This window comes from Malania oleifera, chromosome 4 (genome assembly GCF_029873635.1).
Source record: "Malania oleifera isolate guangnan ecotype guangnan chromosome 4, ASM2987363v1, whole genome shotgun sequence".
Lineage (NCBI taxonomy): Eukaryota > Viridiplantae > Streptophyta > Magnoliopsida > Santalales > Ximeniaceae > Malania > Malania oleifera.
The window spans coordinates 109,034,968-109,057,575 of NC_080420.1; the positions used below are offsets into that span (position 1 = coordinate 109,034,968).

The window sequence follows — 22,608 nt, forward strand, 5'->3', positions numbered from 1 at the left end:
ATTTTGTCAATTAATTTACTACAATTTTTTTTCAAATGTGGATTCCCTTCAAATTTTTTACTTACAAGAAGTGCCTAAAGATTATCAAATTGAAATAATAGATGCATCACAAACCTTGCCAGAGTGTTTTCTTTTCAAAATTTTGGTCGATAACAAATGTAAAGAATTGCTTACAAGTGCTTTTTCTCCCAGTTAACCAACCATTACTGTACATGCAGACACAATGATCAAATAATGGAAATAATACACGTCAATACATAAAAATGAATACACAAAAAATGATTCAAATCCTCAAGCTTCTACTTGAGGACTTTCCGACAAATATATTTGCCGACTCTGGTAGATAATACCAACCAAGGGACAATCCCAACCTGCAGTTTCATAAAGCAAATGAATATAAGCGACATACAAAGGCACCAGGTTGATGCACTGACATTTCATGTTTAGTGACCATTTTAAACCATCTCCCCTAGAAGTATGTGAAAACTTCAAGGTAGAAAAATTGACAGTTCTCTTGCCGAACCTACTTATTACACATATTGTACTTTGGAATGGAATTGAATTGAATGCAATGAAATAAAATTTACCATTTGATTTCTTTCATTTTCTCCATTCAAATTTCATCCTATTCCATTTTGCAAAGCAAACATAACATCAGTTGCTATGATGATGGACAGCAGCTCATGATGAGCCATGGCCGCAACACAATTAGTTGTGGAAATAAAGCTGCTTAAAGGAGCATAGCTTACAATTCAGTTTTCACTTTTTTTAACCTTCCTCTAGGTTTGGTAATAAAGAGGGCCTTTCAACTTTGGGCATATGGCTACTCCGTACTAACTGTAGAGTGTGTAAGCAGAACAGCTCTACGAACAAGAACAATGTGTTCCTAGCCTCTTTCTGGATCAGGCAATAAAGAGTACTTTTAAACCTCCAGCATTTTAAGCAACGAATTGAAAATTTGTAAAAAGAAAAGAAAACACATATGGATACTCTGTTCTAACTGCTAAGCAGGCGAGCAGAAACAATGTGTTCATGGAGTTTCCTTTTCACTTGTAGCTCAGTGGATCCATAATGGGTCAAAGGTTTCATGGAAATGTCCTCACTTTGTGTTTGGGAGCATGAATTGCAAACCTTAAATTTGGATTTGAATGGCCTTTTTTTTGAATTTGGACAAATTTCAATATAAATTTATATTACATTTTTCCGAATCCAAGGTCTCTCCAAACATAGGGTCCAGATATTTCCCTTCAGCCTCACAGCAATGAGATATTGCTACAGTAGCCATTCGAAGGCTCCCACAAGTTAAAAGTATTTTGGATAAATTGCACAAGTCCCTAAAGTTTTACTGAATTGCTCCCTAAAGTTTTGATTGCAACAGTTTAATTTCTAAGTTTCAATTTCAGCTTTGACCAGATCCTTGAGAGAGGCTTTAATTAGCCTGAATATTAAACTTCAGGGATGAAATTGTTACACGGTTATTGTTGTCAGAGAAAATTGCCCAATCGTGTAAATTGGCAGAAAGGGATTATGTAGCCAACCCCGCCTAGTTAAGGCTTGGTTTGTTTGTTGCTGTTGTAGCAGGGATGAAATTGTTACAGCTAAAACTTTAGGGAGTAAAGTGAACTCAGTGAAACTTCAGTGCCCTGCTCGTAATTTAATTAATTTTTTTGCTTGTTTTTATGAGACAAGAGGCCACCTGAGTACCCTGTCCAAGTAATAAAAGACTTAATACTGCAAGAATAAAAATATCAAGAATAAAAAAAAAAATTTCTGAATATATTACCATAACTTTGTCATTGAATGGACCTCCAGCCTTCCAAGATAACACCGTGCCTGCAAAAATGGCAGATATATAATATTAATTGTTTTATCAATAATAATAATAATAATAAGGGCAAAAGATACTGACCTCTTCTGAAGTTTGGCAAAAAGACAGAGACCTCTCTTGAGGTTTGCCCAAAGACACAAACCTCCCCTTATATTTTACAAAAAGACAAGTTTTTTTAGGGGAGGTTTGTGTCTTTTTGGCAAACCTCTAGGAATGTCTGTAGCATTTTTTAAACTTCAATGTCTTAGTCTTTTTGCCAAACCTCAGAGAAGGTGAGTGTCTTTTGCCCTAATAATAATAATCATAACAATAAAAATAAATTTAAAAAAAAAAAATAATAATAATAAATTGTAGTCTTCCTCATTAGTCACTCTAGCTAACCAATCAAAGCTCTTATTATAATTTACAAAGCGTATCAGAGATCTGTTGTAGGTTCATTAGCCAAAGGTAATTCAGAAGGAAGAGTTCCAAAAAAGTTATGCAATCAAAACCCTAATCTTTAATTTTTTTTTTAAAAAGAAAAATTGCTAACATGGAATCAAATAATAGTGGCAAGAATGCATTACCAAAGGGCTGGACGAGTTGCTTAGATATGATGGTAACAGGAACACCCCAAAACCAGCAAACTAACACAAGGTATGTAAAAACCTACATGCCAAAACCAAGCAAATCCATAAATGAACATAAAACAAGGGCACATCAGCAAAAAATTTGGTTCATGCTGTTTCAATTCCATGCTTTGTTTGCGTTGTATCTAACTCATTTTTTCAAACTAAAGCATTGTAGTTGAGTGTTTTGCCAAGATGCTTCCACATTGAGAAGGGGAGCCTTCATGTGGTCAGGTTTTAAGAAGGGGAAATAAAAGCAGAAAATAACCCAAACCAAAACATTCTCATATGCAAGTAAATAAATAAACCACTTAAAAAATTAAATATACCCACACCTACCTTTACAGCTGTTAGAACCTTCAAATATGAATCAAATGACAAATTGTTCTCCTTGCCATTTAAGCCTTTATCTGGAAAGCATGTGAGGTTGTTAGAAGCTTTAATCCATGAGGCAACATATATTCAAGTAGAAAAGGCAACAAAGAAACTATATTCTTAATCAGAAAATTGTATATATCATTTAAAAGCTATAGTAATGAGAATGTGACGAAGATTTAAGTGACGTAAAATGTAAAAAGGACGAAAATGATAATGTCTTATTTAGATAATAAGACATAAAAGAGAGGTGGCGGAGATAGTTTGATAAGTTATTTAATGAAAACCAAAATGAAAGATTGAGCTTGGAAGTGACAAATTAAAAGAAGATTAAAAATAGGAGATTTATTCGCAAAATTAGAGTCCTTGAAGTTAAGATGACATTAAAAAAGATGAAACATAGGAAATTTATAAGACTAGATAAAATACCAATTGAAGCTTGGACATGTTTAATGGATAAAGGAATTATTTGGTTAACTAATCTATTCGATAATATTATAAAAACCAAGAAAATGCCAAAAAGAATAGAGGAAAAGTACGTTAGTACTTTTGTATAAAAACAAAGGTGATATTCAAAATTGTAATAACTATTGTGGAATTGAGATTATGAGTCATACAATAAAATTATGGGAAAGGGCAATTGAACATAGAATAAAATTAGAAACCAGGATTTTAGAAAATCATTTGATTTTATGACTAAAGATCGACAATAGAAGCTATTTATCTTTCAAGAAGTTTAATGGAAAAGTATAGGGATAAGAAGGACTTGCATATGGTTTTTATTGACCTAGAGAAAACTTATGATGGAGTACCTAAGGAAGTGCTTTGGTGGGTATTAGAAAAGAAGAGAGTTTGCAATACATATACGGACATCATTAAAGATATGTATGATAGAGTAGTGACTAGCGTTAGGACTGCAGGAGGAGATTCTAGAGAGTTTCTAATCACAATAGGTGTACATCAAGATTCTACTTTGAATCCTTATCTCTTTATTTTAGTTATTAATAAAATTGGTAGGAATATCCAAAATGAGATCCCTTGGTGTATGTTGTTTGCAGATAATATCGTGTTGATTGATGATAGTAGGAGCGGAGTGGAATCTAAGCTAGAACTTTGGAGAGCCACATTAGAGCCTAAAGGGTTTAGGATAAGTAGAAATAAGACAGAATATATGAAATATAATTTCAGTAATGTGAGGAGTAGCAACAGAGAAAAGATTAAGCTGGATAATCAAGATATTAATATCACTGATAGATTTAGATATCTTGGATCTATTATGCAAGGTGAAGGGGAAATTGAAGAAGATGTAGTGCATAAAATTAAAAGGGGTGGGGTAAAATGGAGGAGTGCATCAAGTGTGTTGTGTGATCGTAGAATATCTTTAAAATTAAAAGGAAAGTTTTATAAGACGGCTATAAGATCAGCTATGCTTTATGGTTCAGAATGTTGCATAACTAAGAAATAACATGTAAAAAAAAACATGTACAGAAAATGAAAGTTGCTGAGATGTATACATTAAGGTGGATGAGTGGTTCAACTTTAAAAGATAAAGTAAGAAATGAAAATATACGCAATAATCTATGCATAGCACCAGTTGAAAACAAGATAAGGGAGGAGCAACGTAGATGGTTTGGGCATTTGAAACGTAGGCCTAGGAGCACCTATGAGGAGGAATGAGTTAGTTATGGTTTCTAGCATGAAAAGGGTTACCAGGCCTAAAATAACTTGAAATGAGGTAGTAAGGAAGGATTTAATAGCCCTTAATCTAATAGAGGAAAATGCTCTGAATTGGGTGAATTGGCTGAAACGGATTCATGTAGCCGACCCCACCTAGTGGGACTTAAGGCTTCTTGTTGTTGTAGTAATGAGAATGTGACCAGAAGCTAGAAAACGAGGAAAATAAACCCCCCTTTTTTTCTTAATTATCTCTTTTGCGTTCAATGCACATGCCTATGAGCATAGGAGATTGTCTGTCATGCCTGACATAGGTAATGTACTGAAAATAAAAGAAGCCATCCATTCAAAATCGATCTATGGATTGGACAAAGTATCTACTAATAGAAAAAAAGAAAAAAAAATATTAAAGATCTGACTGATAGAACAAACACAATCAGGTCGATTTTTTTAGTCTATCAATTAAGGGGGGATCATATGAAAAAAATGACCGATTCTTTCATTTCCTTGGGTCACTGGCCATTTTCCGGGAGTTTCGGGTTCCATTGGTACACGCAAGAAATAGGCCAATTCGGCAGCTTTTCGTTCAATTTCTTGTGGAGTCAAATGGTCATCAGTATGAGTCAAAGACTCTTTTTCAAATACGAGAAATGTTGGTTGATCGTATATTTCATTATTGTTCTACGATTCAAAATATCATTTCCTATTTGATCTTTTATGCATTCATGACAAATTCAAATGTGGAAACATGGAAACTTCCAATTAGATAATGAGGGCTATGCCTACACATGACATGCAAAATAATTGCTATAGTAATGAGAATGGAATGGGAAAGAGTTAAAGACCAGGCAAACGAAATGAACCTCCCACTCCCCCACCCCTTTTTTTCCTCTTTTATTTCGCTTTCAATGGACATGCTATCTATTAGGGGTTGATAGTGTGCCCTCGGTTAAATGGGGAGGAGAGAGGTCTTCACTTGCCCTCGTCAGGGATTTTTATGCTAGATGTTTGAATAACTCGAATGATGGCTTGTGTGGTTGTCTTGGTGATTGAATATAACAACTAGTTCCACATGTCATTGAGCATAAAGGTCGTTTGTCTTCATGAATTCATTATTGTCGGAATTGATATTTCATGTCTATGATGGCTTTTGGAAACCTCTCGTGTGTTCATGACAACTGGATTGAATGTGTGTTATTGGCTAACTCTGTCGAGGGTGAGCCTAGATGAGTGCCACGCTGCCCATTAATTGGGTTGAAATTGGCGGTCCATGACAGTTGGTATTAGAGCATGGTTTGCGTGAGCCTGGTGCGTGAACACTGTGAGTTAGAAAATGAGAATTTAAAATTTTTTAAAACATAACAATGTGGAGGCATGTAAGGTAAGGGATGACTCAAGAGAATTGATTTTGAAAATACAATTGCGGAACTGGAATGAGTCACTCCATGTAGGAAAATCCTTGGTATGGAGTAGTTGTAAGCCTCGAGAATAGGTTGAAATACATTTAAGGCATGATGCCATCTCCCATCTCGTGAAGGAGAAAGACAAACGGAGCAGTATTCGAAGGAGGATTAGTTGTAAGCCTCGAGAATAGGTTGAAATACATTGAAGGCATGATGCCATCACCCATCTCATGAAGGAGAAAGACAAACAGAGCAGTATTCAAAGGAGGATTGGGCAATTGGAAACTTAGCAAGCGTGTGATGTCATACATAATCCCCAGGGGTAGTGCCAATAAAGCTTGAGGCCTCCCTAAGGGAAGCAGACCAATAGAGCTTGAGGTCTGCCAAAGAATATTGAGTTATTGGAAGCCTTGAGTAAGCTAAAACATATCGAGGGCGTGATGCCATTCATTGTCCTAAAGGTGTAGTGCCAATAGAGATTGAGGCCTCCCTACGGGAAGTAGACCAATAGAGCTTTAGGTCCGCCAAAGATTATTGAGTTGTCGCCTTGAATAGACTGAATTATATTGCCGGCATGATGCCATCCATGGTCCAAAAGGGTAGAGCCAATAGAGCTTGAGCCCTCCCTACGAGAAACATACCAATAGAGCTTGAGATCTGTCTGAGAATATTGAGCTGTCGGAAGCCTTGAATAGGCTAAAAGACATAGAGGTTGAATGCAATCTAGAATCCCATGGGTTTGTGCCAATAGAGATTGAGGCCGCCTATAAAAGTTAATTGAGATCGTTGCTATATTGCGCGTACAAAGTATGGGAAGAGAATCCATTACAATTTGATAGGTAAGTGAGCAGAGGACCTCCAGTAAGACTACAGAGAGAAGGTAATGGTTCACACCAAGCACGCAAGAAAATAGATAAGGTGCCACCCAAAAAAGTGCAAAAGGGAAGGAAATGTGAATGCTACATGCTCTGTAAGTCAACATGGTAGAGAAAGGGTAATGGTTCACACCAAGCGCTCAAGAAAGTAGGTAGGGTGTCACACCAAGCGCAAAAGGGTTGGAAGCGTAAATAATGCATGCTTCGATTGGTATGGCAAAGATAGGATAATGGTTCCCGCCAAGTACCTAGGAAAGTAGGCAGGGTGACACGCCATATGCGCAAAAAGGGGTAGGCAGGGTGAATGATGCACGCTCTGACCAAGTTAAGATAGATAATTGCAAGCCTCTGATGACTTGAACGATGATTTGATGCAAGATTCGGTAGATTTCTATGCCCAAAAGACAACCAACTGGAATGGATGAGTCGAATACCCTTTTCATTTTTTTACTAGTCAATAGTCGTAGATACCTCACATAGTTGATGAGTTGTATCCTTTTTCAGATCCTTAACTGTTTGTTGCCATAGTTATCTTACACAATCAATGAGTCCTATCCTTTTTTCAGTTCTTTACCAGTCAGTTGTAGTAGTTTCTTCGCATAGTGGGTTGAGTTGTATCCCTTCTCAATTCTTTACAAGTTGGTGGCTGTATTTCTTTTATACCATGGATGAGTTGTACAGAGTCAAGATAAAATATGTAGGGTATAACCAGGGAGACATGTAGTCAATGACAAAGGTCATCAACAACAAGAGTGGGAAGTCTTCTTACAAATACATCGATGAGGTCGTCGATAGAGTGAGTGGGGGAGAATGTTAGGGGTTGATAGTGTAACCTCGGTTAAATGGGCAGGAGAGATGTCTTCACTTGCCCTCGCTAGAGATTTTTATACTGGATGATGAATAACTCGGATGATGGCTTGTGTGGTTGTCTTGGTGATTGAATATAACAACTGGTTCCACATGTCATTGAGTATAAAGGTTGCTTGTCTTCATGAATTCATTATTGTTGGAACTGATATTTCATGTCTATGATGGCTTTTGGAAACCTCTCGCGTGTTCATGACAACCGGATTGAATGTGTGTCATTGGTCAAGGGTGAGCTTCAATGAGTGCCGCATGGCCCGTTAATTGGGTTGAAATTGGCAGTCCGTGACACTATGCATACAGAACATTGTCCTGCACGCCTGATATAGATAGCCATCTGAAGAACTAGAAGCCATCATGGATTCATGATATATTCAAATCCAAAATATGGAAACTACAAATCAGATAAAAGGGTAAATGTTAGTAAGGTTAGATTTCATATTGTGCGGGATATGAGTATTGGGATATTTGGAGAGGAAAGCTGTGAGTATTGCACATCTATGGACTGTATTGCCCGCTGCTCACATATGATGAAATTGCAGGTCCATCAGAAGAATAGCAGTAGACAAGACAACTATACCAAGACTGCTTACTAGAGAACAGCAGGATAAAACACTAAATAATTACGCGACAAACACCTTAATAACAAATATGAGTTTTAAGGGGGCCAAGAAGGGACAGTAACAACCTTCAATAACTAACTGCTTGGCAAATGAACTCCAATGTCCAATGACCAACATCATCATTCAGAAAATCTGAAAAAAAAAGTGAATTTTGCATGCCGATATAAAAGCTTGAATACAAAATATTAACTACATGATTCCAAAAATTAAGTCAGGGGACATTTTGTTTGCAACTGGAAGCGGACTTGGAACTGAAATCAGACAGAAATGGAATAGCAGATGCATCTCTTCATTTGGTTCAACATAGAATTGGAATGGGAATTGCATTCTAATGTTTGTTATATGCAAGCTTAAGAATCAGAATCAATCTAATTAGTCAATTTGCCACTGAATCATATAAATAGATAGGTAATTTAGTAAAAAAATAATGTCATAAATCAATAATTTTTTTTTATCACAAAAGAAGAAGTATACTAATAGAGAAAGAATATACAAAAAAGGGGAATACGGAATCCTCCAAAAAAAGAGAAAACAGAATATTAAAGCAGAAAACAAAACAATTAATACAGAACAGCGGAGCAATCATGCTGAACATCTTCAAGACATAGTCCCTTGAAAAAACCAGCAGTAGCAGCCCATAAAGAAGCCAAATGCTGAATCTTATCCCAAATCAAAAACCAAGAAGTCTTCTTCCCCTTAAACATGCAATTGATCCTTTCCATCCCCACAACACAAAAAATAGGCCACACCTCCATAGAGCAGCCTTGTTTTTGCTCCTCCCAAACCCCAAAAAAGAAACAGCCAACATATACTCCACAAACTCCGGACAAGCCCAACTTTCCCCAATAAAACCAAATAACTTGCTCAAAATCCTCCAATAGAAAGGACAATGCAAAAACAAATGAGATGCAGATTCAGAACTATCAAAGAAAAGTAGACACACCTCCGAAGATAATGACCTCAGAGGGCCTCCTACTCTGCAACAGATTGTTAGTCTAGGCTTTATAAAGAACAACCAACCAAAATCAATAATTATACTATTATTATGTTTTTTTGATAGAAAAAGAAGAGAGATTTTATTGAACAGGAGAAAAGTATAAAAAGGAGCATAAGATGACTCCTTATAAAATAGAAGAACTAAAAGAAATAAAAATCAAAACAGCACTGCTTGCCAGTCACGGTAGGCCTGGAAAGGATAATCCTCTGAAAAGTAACAAGCAGCAAAAGCCCACTCCGAGGCTAAACACTGATCCTATCCCAAAGAATAGACTGAGACATCTTCTTTCCTGTGAATATACATGCATTCTGCTTCAACCAAATTCCCCACAAAAACAGCAAAAACCCATACCTCCACAATGCCAAGCCATCTCTTTCTCTTGAATCCAGAAAAAGGGATGGCCAAAAGATGACTTCAGACACACCCAATTCTCTCCAAAAAAAAAAAAAAATGACTAAATAATTATTCCACACCCTCCATGAAAAGAAGCAATGAAGACACAAGTGAGAAACACAGTATGAACTGTCAAGACATAAACAACATGCAATAGTAGATAAAGCCAAATAAAAGCTGATGAAGGACAAGAAGCGGGTATTTGGATGGATCATTTTGACCCAATTCGGATGCCAATGACAAAGAATAGGTCAGTAGATAATTGGGTCATAAGCCCAAATGTGCTTGGTTAATTAGTTGTATATTATGTATGTTTAGTTTGCTTGTAGTAGGATTATGTCTTTTGGGGGTCGGTCTGTAATATTTGTCTATTGAAGTGAATGTGTGATCCCCCCGCTCCCACCCCTGAGTATCTCCTTCCTTCTCTTCCTTCTTCTTTCTTCTTCTCCTTCTCTCCTCTATATCTCCCAATTTATGCACCAGATGTAATTCCATGATGCTGTCCTGCATCATTTAGAATCAGAGTCCCAACCACAATTTCTCTTCTTTCATTTTCAGGCTCCCATTTTCCTTCTCATCATTCTTCTTCTTCCTCTCTTCTATTAACTTCAACCCACTTATTCTCCATCTATTCAAATTTCTGCAGAATCATCAAAGCAACTTGATGCAGGGGCAGCATCAAGGTTCTGCAGCCATGGGAAAATTAGAAGAGAAGGAAAGGAAAGGGAGGAGAGAGGAGATATCAGGGGGGAACTCACGTTCAGTTCCAATTTACAATCATCGATAACTGCCTACAACATGGCTTTCACACACTATTTATAAGAAAGCCTCTTTACATGAAATTACGAATAAACCCCTAAAACTACATTACATTACAAACATGCCCCTACTTTACACAAATGTTACAAACAACCCCCAAACACACATAATCCTATTCTAATTAATACTAAACACATAATAAACTACAAAATAAACCCAACAATTATCAATCCAATTCTCCCAAGGTCTTGCTTCTTGTCCTACATCACAACTTCTCTTCTCCATCTCCAATTTCCTCTTCCTCACCCCTCCTCCTTCCTTCCTTTCTTCTTTCTGTAGTAGCAATTTGTACCTTCCAAATACCAGCAGCATCTTCATCTCCAACTCGTTGATTTGAAGCCAGAATAAAAGACAGTGATGAAGTACACTGGTAGGTTCTATCATTTGGCTACTCGCACTGACATAGAATGGAAAGAAAATGTAATGATAGCTTTGCAGGAAAGAGTTGAAGGCAGCTATTGCCTCTGATCTTGCTGCATGTCGTCCCATTACAGTTGGAGATGCAGTACAGGTTGCCACTCAGATTGAGGACAATATGCAATATAATCCTCCTAGAGCTACATCAACCCCTCATTTGGAGAATAGTTGTATGAGAGAATTCAATTGATTAATTGGGTAAAGGAGTTCACGCTAATACCCCTTGGAAGACTCCAGAGCATTTTGGAACAACTTCTAGGGTCCAACCATCAATCAAGTGACCCAAATGTCAAGGTTTTGGGCATCAAGTTGCATAATGCCCTAACCAAGTCAAGGCTGTTGCAGAAAAAGATGAGGATGATGGCATTCAAGTAGTTGAAGCTAAAAAAAATCCCAAGTGACTTAGATGCTGATGGCAAGGGCAAAATCTATTTAGTACTCTGACAAATGCTTACCCACAAGGTTGAAGAAAAAGAATATTGGAGGCAGACTAACATCTCTTTCAGACACAGGTGATTTGACAAAAGTTGCTTTGTACTTTAGTTGTTGATCCTGGTACTTGTATAAATGAGTATCTGAAGAAGCTGTGAAGAAGTTGAATTTGGAAGTCGAACCTCATCCTGATCCATACAAAATGCTTGAGTGAACAACACCAACTCGAAGGTCCATGATTCTTGCTTGCTTACCTTCAAGATATGTTCAATTATGGAGATAGTGCAATGTGATATCCTCCCCCTCAAAATTTATCATATCCTTCTGGTTATTTTGATATAAGGGTTAAGCATGATGGATATGAGAATTCTTATTCCTTCTCCATTGACAACAATGACAAGAAGAAGCATAAGTTGATGCCATCTCAAGCTCTTCCACTCACTAAAATGAAGCGGACCGCTGGTTTCTTTCTTATGAAGCTAGATGATTCTATTCATGGTGATAGACTTGTTGGTACTTTTCAGACTCAACAGAGTCAAATTCTTTCTGAAAGGAGGGGATTTATGTAGGACGCGAGGCGGGCATTTGGATGGATCATTTTGACCCAATTTGGAGGCCTATCTCAAATAATGGGGTCAATGGATTATTGGGTCCTAAACTCAAAACTGCTTAGTTAATTTGTTGTTTATTATGTGTGTTTAGTTTGCTTGTAGTAAAATTGTGTGTTCTTGGGGTATGTTTTAATATTTGTGCATTTTAGGGGTATATGTGTAATTTTTTGTATTGTAGGCTTTGATATAAATAGTGTGTGAAAGACATGTAGAAGGTTGGTTTTTGATGAATTCAAATCGAAGTGAACATGTGATTCCCTCCCCCCCCCCCCCCCACCTAGGGGGTATCTCCTTCCTTCACTTCTTGTTCTTCCCCTTTCCTCTCCTCTCTCCCAAATTATGTGTTGCCCGTAATTGCATGTCGCTTTCTTACATCAAAAACCTTAATCTTGAGGGAACTTTGGCCTCCAAGGGCACTTTAGAGAAAACCTCAACCGTAGATTAACATCCCACCCATTCCCCTACTAGCCAAATTTACTATTAATAACTTTGTGCCAAAGGGTAGAGCCCTCCAACAGAAAATGCCAAAGCCATTTACCTCAAAGCAATGGTTTAAGACACCAATCACCCAAGGGTTCTCATTTTGCCAAATCATAAGAAATCTCTCAAGATTCTCCCAATATTTCCAGCAACCTCCACTGGAATTCGTAATACAGACAGAAAATAGAGAGGAATAAGAGAAAGACAAGCCTGAATGAGGATAACACGCCCAGCCTAGAGAAAATAAGACACTTTTCCACCCATCTAACAGCTTAGACACCACCTCCATCACAAAATTCCAAAAACCCAATCAACCTAGGATTACATCCCAAAGGCACTCTTAAATGAGCAAGAGGCCAATATAGGATACCACAGCTAACTAAAATGGACGACTCCAAAGATCTAGCCTCCTTCACATTAACACAAGCCAAATCACTCCTCCCCAAATTTATTTTCAATCCACAAATCCTCTCAAACTATTGCAAAGTAGTAATCACATTTAACAAAGACTCCTCTACCATCCTCTAAGAAGAAAACAGTATATCATCCACAAACAAAAGATGAGACACCACAACCACAACCCCACCCCCCTCCCCACCCAATCCCACTCACAAAACCACAATCAGCAACATATAAATCTACTCAAGACATCAACCACAAGAAGAAACATAAAAGGAGAAAGTTGACCCCCTAGACCAATCCCCCTCAAACCTTTAAACCACAATAGAAACCCTCCATTTACAATGACTGAAAAAGAGGCACAAGACACCTGCTCATCCAAGTCCTCCATCTATCACCAAACTCCTTCCTCATAAAGGTTTTATCAAGAAAATTCCAACTAGCACAGTCATCAGCATCTTCAAAATCTACTTTAAGCACAATCCCCTTCCCTCTCCTCCTATGAACGTCTCAACGTCCTCAACAACCTAATTTGCCACTAAATAGCATTCATGATTTGCCTATTCCCCACAAAGAACTTTGGGCCTCAGAAGTAGTATCTCCTATTACAAAACACAACCTATTTGCTAGAACTTTAGCAATGATCTTATACAGACTAGTAACTAAACTCACATGCCAAAAAATTGCAACCATAATAAACCTATTCTTCTTAGACACCAAAGTGATTAAAGTAGAACTAATTTGCCCAAAATCCCATGAAAATAGAACTCATTGAAAATCTTCATTGAATCCCCAACCACTTCCCAGTAATCTTGAAAGAAAGCCATGCTAAAATCTGGACCCAGAGAATTATCCCTCTCCATTCTAGACCCAACAGCCTTGACCTCATTTTCCTCCATATCCAACCACTTAACCTGCTCTCTAGAAACAAGACTCCACTCCAACCCCTCACACATAGGCCTACAAAAATCATCCTCAGTAAACAAACAAGCAAAGAAAAAAACATAAGAAGATGTGGGCAGGTAAAGACGTTAGTTTAGGAGACTAGGATTAGATTAGCAACTTGAGATGTAGGGACACTTACGAGTAAAAGCATGGAAGTTGTGGACACAATGATTAGAACGAAAACTAATATAATCTGCCTTCAAGAAACTAACTGGGTGGGGAAGAAAGCTAGAGAAATTGATAAATCAGGTTTTAAACTTGGGTACACTGGAAAAAGAAAACATAAGAATGAGGTAGGAATTATTGAAGACAAAAACTTAAAAGATAGCATTGTAGATGTAAATGGGGTAGGGGATATAATTATAAAAATCAAGATGGTCTTTGGCTAAGAGATAATAAATATCATTAGTGCTTATGCTCCTTAAGTAGGCTTAGTAGAAAATATATAGATAGTATTATACAAGGCATGTCAGGGACTGGAAAAATATTCATAGAAGGAGATCTAAATGGACACGTTGGAAGGGATAATAAAGGTTATGAGAGAATACATGGAGGATATAGATATGAAGACAAAAATGTGTCTCGGGAGATGATCTTAGACTTTGTTATGTCATATGATTTTATTACAAATAATACTTACTTTAAGAAGAGAGAAGAACATTTAATAACCTTTGAAAGTGGACAAAATAAAAGTCAAATAGATTTTTTTCTCAACTAGGAGGGGTGGATCGTTATCATGCAAAAATAGTAAAGTTATTCCAAGTGAAAGCTTAACCAGACAACATAGAGTCTTAGTGTTAGATATATGTATTAAAAAATGGAAGAGAAAGCATAAAAGAATCCAGTGTACAAGAACTAGGTGACGGAACCTGAAGGGAGAAAATATAATTAAATTTAAAGATAAAATGACCAAATATGGTGCTTGGACTATAGAGGATGGGATAGAAACAAATACTCTTTGGAGTAGGATAGCTAGCTCTATTAAAAAATAACATAAGAGATTTTAGGTCAATCAAGGAGAAGATTCTTGAGTAGCAAAGAAAGTTGGCGGTGGGATAAAATGTCCAAAAAGCCATAAAGACAAAAGAATTTGGTATAAAATGTGGCAAAAATGTAGAAATATGGATAACTTTGAAAAGTATAAAAAGGCAAGAAAAGATGCAAAAAAAAGTCATTAGTGAAGCTAAAAATCGATCATTTAATAATTTATATGATAGATTAGATACAAAAGAAGTGGAAAAAGATATATTTAAAATTTCTAGAACTAGAAAGAGAAAGAGTAAAACCTTAGGTAATGTAATGCATAAAAAATGAGGATGATATTGTCTAGGTTAAGGAAGAAGACATTAAAAAAGATGGTGAAGTTACTTTAGTAAGCTCTTTAATGAAAACCAAATAGAAGGCTTAAACTTAGAATTAACAATGAGGAAAAAACTAAAAATATGAGATTTATTCGCAAAATTAAAGTTAACAAAGTTAAGTTTGCACTAAAAAAAGATGAAAAATGTAAAAATTATAGAATCAAATAACATCCCAATTGAAGCTTTAAATTGCTAGGGAGAAAACAAAATTATATGGTTAACTAATTTATTTAACACAATTATAAAAAATAAGAAAATGTCAGATGTTCAAAATTGTAATAACTATCGTAAAATTAAACTTATGATTCATATGATAAAACTGTGGGAAAGTGTAGTTGAACAATGACTAAGGTTAGAAATGAAGGTCTCAGAAAATCAATTTGGGCTTTAATCTAGGAGATCTACTACAAAAGTTATATATCTTTTAAGATGATTAATGGAAAAATTTAGGGGAAAAAAGAGGGACTTGCATATGGTATTTATTGACTTAGAGAAAGCATATGATATGGTACCTAGGGAAATTTTATAGTGGGTTTTAGAAAAAAAAAAAAATAGTGTATGTATTAGGTATACTGATGTCATTAAGGATATGTACAATGGGGTAATGACTAGTGTGAGGACTATAGATGGAGAGACTAGAAAATTTCCAATCACCATAGGTGTACATCAAGGATTTGCTTTGAACCCTTATCTTTTTGCTTTAGAGATGGATCAACTAACTAAGAGTATCCAAAACAAGATTCCATGGTGTATGTTGTTTGCAAATGATATTATATTAATTGATAAAACTAAAGCTGGTTTAAAGGCTAAATTAGAATTATGGTGAGAAACTTTGAAATCTAGAGGTTTTAGGATAAGTAGAAATAAGACAGAATATATGAAATGTAATTTCAGTCATAGTAGGAGGAATATTGAAGACAAAGTTAAACTTGATGATGAATAAATAAATAACACTTGTAGATTTCGAGTGTGTTTTGTGTCGTAGAATACCCTTAAAATTAAAAAAGAAGTTTTATACAATGGCTATAAGACTAGCTATGTTATATGGATTAGAATGTTGGGCAGCGAAGAAACAAAATATCCAAAAATTAAAAGTTACTGAGATGAGAATGTTTAGATGGATGAGTGGTAGAACACTAAAAGATAAATTAAGAAATGAACATATTTGTGGTAAGTTAGGTATAGCTCCTACAAAAGATAAGATAAAGGAGGGACGACTCAAGTGGTTTGAGCACTTACAACATAGGCCACATAGTGCGATAGTGAAGAAGAGTTAGTTACTGTGAGAGGCAGTAGAAGGGATAGAGGTAGACCTAAAATAACTTGGAATGAGATAGTAAGGATTTAACAAGAAGATGATGATGATGCAATTTTATATTCAAAATCAGAAAGTAATATTATTAAATCATACTATTATGTATTCATACTTATAAAGACCACATTTATGTACTCAAAATTTTATGTAATACAAAAATAAGCTTATGGTATAAAATAAAATAATTAATATAAAAAAAATAGTAAATTAATTTTTATCCCCATGTTATGCACATGATTGAGATAAATAAATAAATGTGTATATATATATGCATAATAAAGGAACTAAGTAAGAATAAAAGTTAATATTAAAAAGAAGAAGAAAAAGAAAAATGTTAAAAAGGATGCAAGTAGTATAATTTGTTGGCCATTCAAAAGATAGCAACTTGAATTCATTAAGTAAATGGTGCCAAGCAATAGCTACATCATTACAAAGTTTAAAATACACTCAAGAGATAAGATGCAACACTCAGAGTCCTAATTATTTTGGAAAGGTTGAGCTTCAAGATTTTTTTTGGAATCAATTTCATATTAAAACTTTCCCTTTTATACAAATATGTAGTTAAAATTTTCCAGTCAAAACCAACTTGAGATTCACACGCCCTAAACGCATAAGCCTCAACTAAAAGATGCAAAAGGCGTGCCTTTTGTACAAACAAAAATGTGTAAGCATTTGAGAGTAATGCATTAGCCTTTTTGGAATTTGGTATTTTAGACTAAGCAAGCTCATCACTCTGACTCTCTTAGCAAGCTCATCATTCTGACTCTCTCATATTCCAGCTAGATCTAACACCATTACTCTTAAGCAATCATAAGTACTGTTGCTAAAGCATTTCTTGCAATCATGTGGACTCCTGCACCTTTAATGTTGAAGCATTTTTCCAGTAATAGGCGCTTATACCTTTTAAAAAAGGGGGGGGGGGGGAATTACCATGCTATGGTTCAATTGGGTAGTATATGTTAGAATACAACTTACCTAAAAGCTTAACTGTTAGGTTGTGGGCCAACAATGTATATCAAGCTTTAACACACCCCTACACATGCAGCCCAACAGCACAAGGAAATAGATAACGCCCATTACAAATACAATAATGTTTTAAACACCACATAAGAAATGCAAGCAACGAGACTAGAACACAGGACCTTCCAGTAATTGGCTCTGATGCCTTGTTAGAATACTAGCGACCTAAAAGCTTAAGCAGTTGGGTCGTGGGTCAACAATGAATATCAAGCTCTAATAGTATGCATTTCATGCAAAGAGGTGAATTGTTGGTTGTGTTTATTAAAAAAAATTATTAGCAAATATGAGTGAATTTTGAAATAGATCTTGTTTAAATGTTGAGTCATTCTCCTCTCATTTAGAAAAAAATTGGATCTCGAAGGGATTGGAAAGCTTTGAAATATCTTTGGTTGTTGCCCTTTATTTTTCAAAGGACACCGTGTCCACCTATTATTGTATCCTTTCAGAATTTAGAAAAAGGATAAAAAATATATAGGAATATTAGCAAGGGAAGCACTAAAAAGAGTGATTCTACCCCCTAGCAAAAGTTCTTCGACCCCTCTAATAAGAGGGATTCCAAAGGTGTATTAAGTATACTAGAAGAGCCAATCAATGAGAGGGCAAATTGGGCAAGGAAAGTAAGAGATGGGGAGAAGGCTCAACTCTTGCTAGGGAACTAACACTATTCACTTGATCATTAAAAACCCTTCTTTCATTTAACCCCCCCCCCTCATTTGGTAACACTATCACCCCCAAAAAACTTACCCCCTTTCTCATCTTTCACAGTAACTAGTTCTCTACTTAATTTATTAGCTGTTTTCCTATCCCCTAGGTTTTTATTTTGTGAAAATACTAAGGTTTGTTAAGAAGAATTTAAATGTGTGGAATGCATAAAATTTTTGGGATTTGGACAATAGAAATATTGATATCCTTTCAGATATTAAGGATTGTTTGAGGAGGGAGGGACTGTTGGCAAATCAGGCGCTAATGGTTGGAGTTGTTGAAAGGGTTGGATGAGATTGTTTTGAAAGAGGAAACTAGTTGAAGGCGAAAATATAAACTGAAGTGGGCAAAGAAGGTGATTGTAATACTAGTTTGATTTCGCTAGGGGTAGAAAATGAAAAAAGAAAAGAAAAGTAAGAGCTCCATTAAAGAGTTGTAGATTGGTATGAATGAGGTGATTAGGAATCGACAGTTGAATGCCATAACAATTATCCATTTTTTTAAAGCTACTGTATTCATAGGTGGATGCTAGAGGAGTCATGATAAAGGACTTGGATTGGTTTCCTATTTCCATGGGTAAAGCAGAGTGGTCAAAAAGACCTTTTGAGGAAGGAAATGTGCAGAAACAGTGTTTGAAATAGAAAAGGGAAAGGCTCCAAGTCCAAATGACTTTGCTTTGGGTATCTCTCAAGTTTGTTAAATTTGGTTTGAAAAATTCTTTGCAAACAGCATGATCAGTATGAGTGTTAATGTTTATTGCCTACGAACAACATAGCAGTTTTCCCATTTTCATGCTCAAAAAAATTCTTTAACACAAATTCAATTTTCAATTCTCATAAATAATAGTTGATAAAGAGTTTCTTTCATTATAAGGCATCATATTACTTATGTTGCTTTCAGAATATTTTATTACATTGCTGCATTTCCTCTCAGTTGCCCAACAAAAAGCAGTAGATATCATTTCAGTTAGAAATTTTAGAAGCCTAACAAGGCACATCCCAGCCAGTGCAGATCGTAGAGACATATGGTCAATACAAGTGACTGCCAGGAGGGTCAAGTTTTCACCCAGATTTATTCACCCCTTTTAAGTGTCACAGTAAAAGCAACACCTGTCTGGTGCATCGTTCGGTCTTACACCCACAGTCCCTCCGTCTTCACATATTAAGTTGATCCCTAAATAATCCATATTGCTCCTAGAAACTAATGGACTAGGACTAAACCTGGAAAACCATGACGACAATAATATTTTCATAATATAATCACATACAATCCATTTTCCATGCACAAAAGAAGAAATACATCACATACAATTTTCCATTTCTTTCTCCTTAGCAGCTGCCGTCCTTCTCAGTTTTGCAGCTTGTGCAAATGTTGATGGCCTGCAATCAAGCAAAGAAGCAAGAAAATCTGTTGTATTTTATTCAGTTGGGATATGAATTGACATTGAATATAGATAAAATATTTCATTAAATTCTGCATTTGCCTTTTTTTTCTTTTTTTTTCCCAGTCCTCTGGGAGGACCACAGGGTGAGTGAAATTCTATGTTTGTTACACCTACATGCTTGAGAATTAAAAAGTTGAAAACAAATCATGGTGGACCAGGATTGTAAGCATACAGCATACAAGCATAGTTTTCCAGACAGTAAAAAGGCTGACTAAAATACAACTAACTAGTCAATCAAAAGTGGATAGCCAATGCAAAAAAATACAATTAGTAAGTTCAGTCAAAATAGTTAAAATATTCCCAACTTTGAATTGAGTTACGTGAGAAATGCACACAAACATGCAACTTGCAAAGCCTGCTCCCAACAGAATAACATGAAATCATTTGTTTTTTCAATCGTTTGGGAGGACCATTGGGCCAGGGAAATTCTATGTTTGTTACTCCTACATGCTGGAGAACTAAAAAGTTGAAAAAACAAATCATGGTGGACCAGGGTTGTCACTTGTAAGCATACAGCATACATGCATAGTTTTCCAGTAAATAAAGAAGCTGAATAAAACACAAATTACTAGTCAATCAAAAGTTGTAAACCAATGCAAAAAAAATAGAATTATTAAGTTCACTCAAAATGGATAAATATCCCAATTTTGAGTTGAGTTACATCAGAAAATTCACGCAAACATGCAACTTGCTGAGCCTGCCCCCCACAGACTATCATGAAGTCATTTTCTTTTTGTTTCTCATTATTCATGAATGTATTATTAGTCCTGTGAACAACCGCAAAATATCACTATACAGAATCCCATGTTCCTAATCAAGCCTCATGAGCATCATTCTTATGACTGCACTCAAACATTGGGGAACAAAAATAATTCTGCAAATCAGCAGAGCATGACCAACAAATAATTTGCCTCATCAACATTGTCATGCCAAGATAAATATTCAGCCATCAATGAAACACAAAGGATATCCCAAAGGGATCTTATCAAAGAGTAATAGTATAACCAACCTTTTATATACTTAAGATTATTCAGAAAAAGCATAAATTTTGAACATAGAATTTGAAATGCAGACACAGTGAAGCCAAGCTTCATATGACAATTTTTTTATATATATAAATCATATGATAAATCATTTTCCCTTAGCTTGCTAGAATCACCCACTCTGATAAGGAATTTGCTTCCTTCAGAAGCTGCTTTATTTCTGCACGCAATTGGATTTCCATAGGGCTCTTGGATCCTCTCTGAACAGAAAACCAAAGACCATGTTTCAATATACATACATACATACATATATCAGAAAAACCACATTTAGCTTGGGGTAGGAACACAAAATTATCGTATGTCAATGAGCAGTGTGATTGGTTTTTTAATAGTTGTGTTGCTTGATTACTTCTAAGCTGGGCATGAGCCTGATTGTTGCTTGAAGAAAGTACTAAGCACAAATATGTTACAAGCCTATGCAATAAGATTAACTATTATTTCACTTCTGATAGTTCTAATACACAAGGAATGCATTCCAGAAATTCTCAAGTGGACACAAATGTTTGAAAGTTATTGTGCAAATGTTTTATTTTCCCTTTTTTGTGCTTTTTTATGGGAATTGGGGAGGAGTGCAACAGCATAAACGACATAGTCAGATATTTAATTGAAACAACATAAATAATATAATTATGGAAAGAAGCTATGTTGAATGCGCTTACTGCTACAATGCAGAAACAGTAGCTTGTGATCACTTTATGTCTTAAATTTGCTTCAAGAAATGAACCAGTTCGTGACAAGTTCAATTACACTAATGTACTAACATGAGCGAATGGAACATACCATAGGGTGCAATTCACATCCACTTCAATTAGAAAACATCGTGCAGCGCAATTCAAAGAGAACAAACCTTCGTGATTCACCCTCTTCTATAAAAGAAAATTTCCAAAGCCTACACCTAAAATCTGATATCCTGTGAACCCAAACACATGCACAAATCCGACAACCAGAAACCCTAAAACCTCGCGAATTGCTCATTGGACTTCGTATGTGATTCCACCGTCAGAATTAATAATTCACCGAATCATCTCAAACTTTAAAACATTATTTACATACGAAAGGTAATTACACAAAATATATATATTTTCAAAAAATCAAATGGGTTACCTTCTTCATGTTTTCTAGGTATTTTGAGAGAAACTGGAATAAAACTACGAGAAAGAAGATAATGGGGGCTGCGAGAGAGGTTCGCGGTTTTAGGGTTTCTTCTCCCATCTTGTTTGTTTCCTTCTCGTGGAAAAAAATTGTGGGAATGATCCGATCACGAGCTGCTTTCCTCGGAGATCGCTAGCGTCCTATCATGGAGCTAAGCTATGATTCTGCTTCAAGTCGAGAATGGGACACCGTTCATGATACAACCATGCAAATGCAATGTACTTGGAAGATTTTGATTTAAAAAAAAAAAAAAATCGATTTAATTATTATTATTATTATTATTATTATTATTAAGACTGTTATACTTTTTAAACTGTAGAAAATTTTGAAAAAAAATAAAAAGCAGCACTTGCGCTTATAATTAATATAAAATATATGTTATGAGATGTGCAGCAATTATGATTAATAGTATAAAAAAACAAATAGAGTGCATCAAACCTTATTTAGCTCAACTAGTGGACTACTTTGTAGTGCGTGATCAAAACGAGAAACATATTCTTAAATAGATATATGATATCAAGAAAGTCTAAAAATCCAGGGCTTCGCACGTCTGGCACGTGTGTGTCTGCCTCTCAGGGATTACACGTAATCACAGCAATAGAATAGTGAGGCAGTGTCAACCTCTCTACGGTGGCTCTACGGATCGAGTGGCAAGATGAAGCAAACAATCCATCCAAGAAAAAAAACGACTCATGTACTATTGTTTTTGTCGCGGATGTTGAGGTGTCCCGGGAGAGAGATAAATGGTTCCAGTGGAAAGGATTGTAGGGCACAAATAAAAACAGGAGAGAAACCGCAGAAAATTATAGGGGGGGGACAGCGGAGGGG

General features: G+C 35.9%; 1 protein-coding gene across 6 annotated transcripts; it reads right to left on the reverse strand.

The window, feature by feature from the left end:
* Window positions 1-126: 126 nt before the first annotated feature.
* Window positions 127-22,000, reverse strand: LOC131153503 (protein GET1). 6 transcript variants are annotated; one of them, XR_009136249.1, is made up of 9 exons: window positions 21,733-21,995; window positions 20,749-20,828; window positions 19,450-19,520; window positions 2,776-2,846; window positions 2,395-2,476; window positions 1,784-1,833; window positions 750-897; window positions 588-625; window positions 127-371 (listed from the first exon to the last, which is right to left on the reverse strand). XR_009136249.1 is itself a non-coding variant. In XM_058105846.1 (8 exons), exons 1-7 carry the CDS (start codon window positions 21,838-21,840, stop codon window positions 769-771), a joined length of 591 nt encoding a protein of 196 aa, XP_057961829.1. In that variant the 5' UTR covers window positions 21,841-21,985; the 3' UTR covers window positions 127-625; window positions 750-768. The 6 variants fall into 6 exon arrangements, 4 of the variants coding, with proteins under 4 accessions (XP_057961829.1, XP_057961832.1, XP_057961831.1 ...); XR_009136250.1 differs by having other exon boundaries at window positions 588-897; window positions 21,733-21,985; XM_058105846.1 differs by having other exon boundaries at window positions 127-625; window positions 21,733-21,985.
* Between the last annotated feature and the right edge of the window lie 608 nt (window positions 22,001-22,608).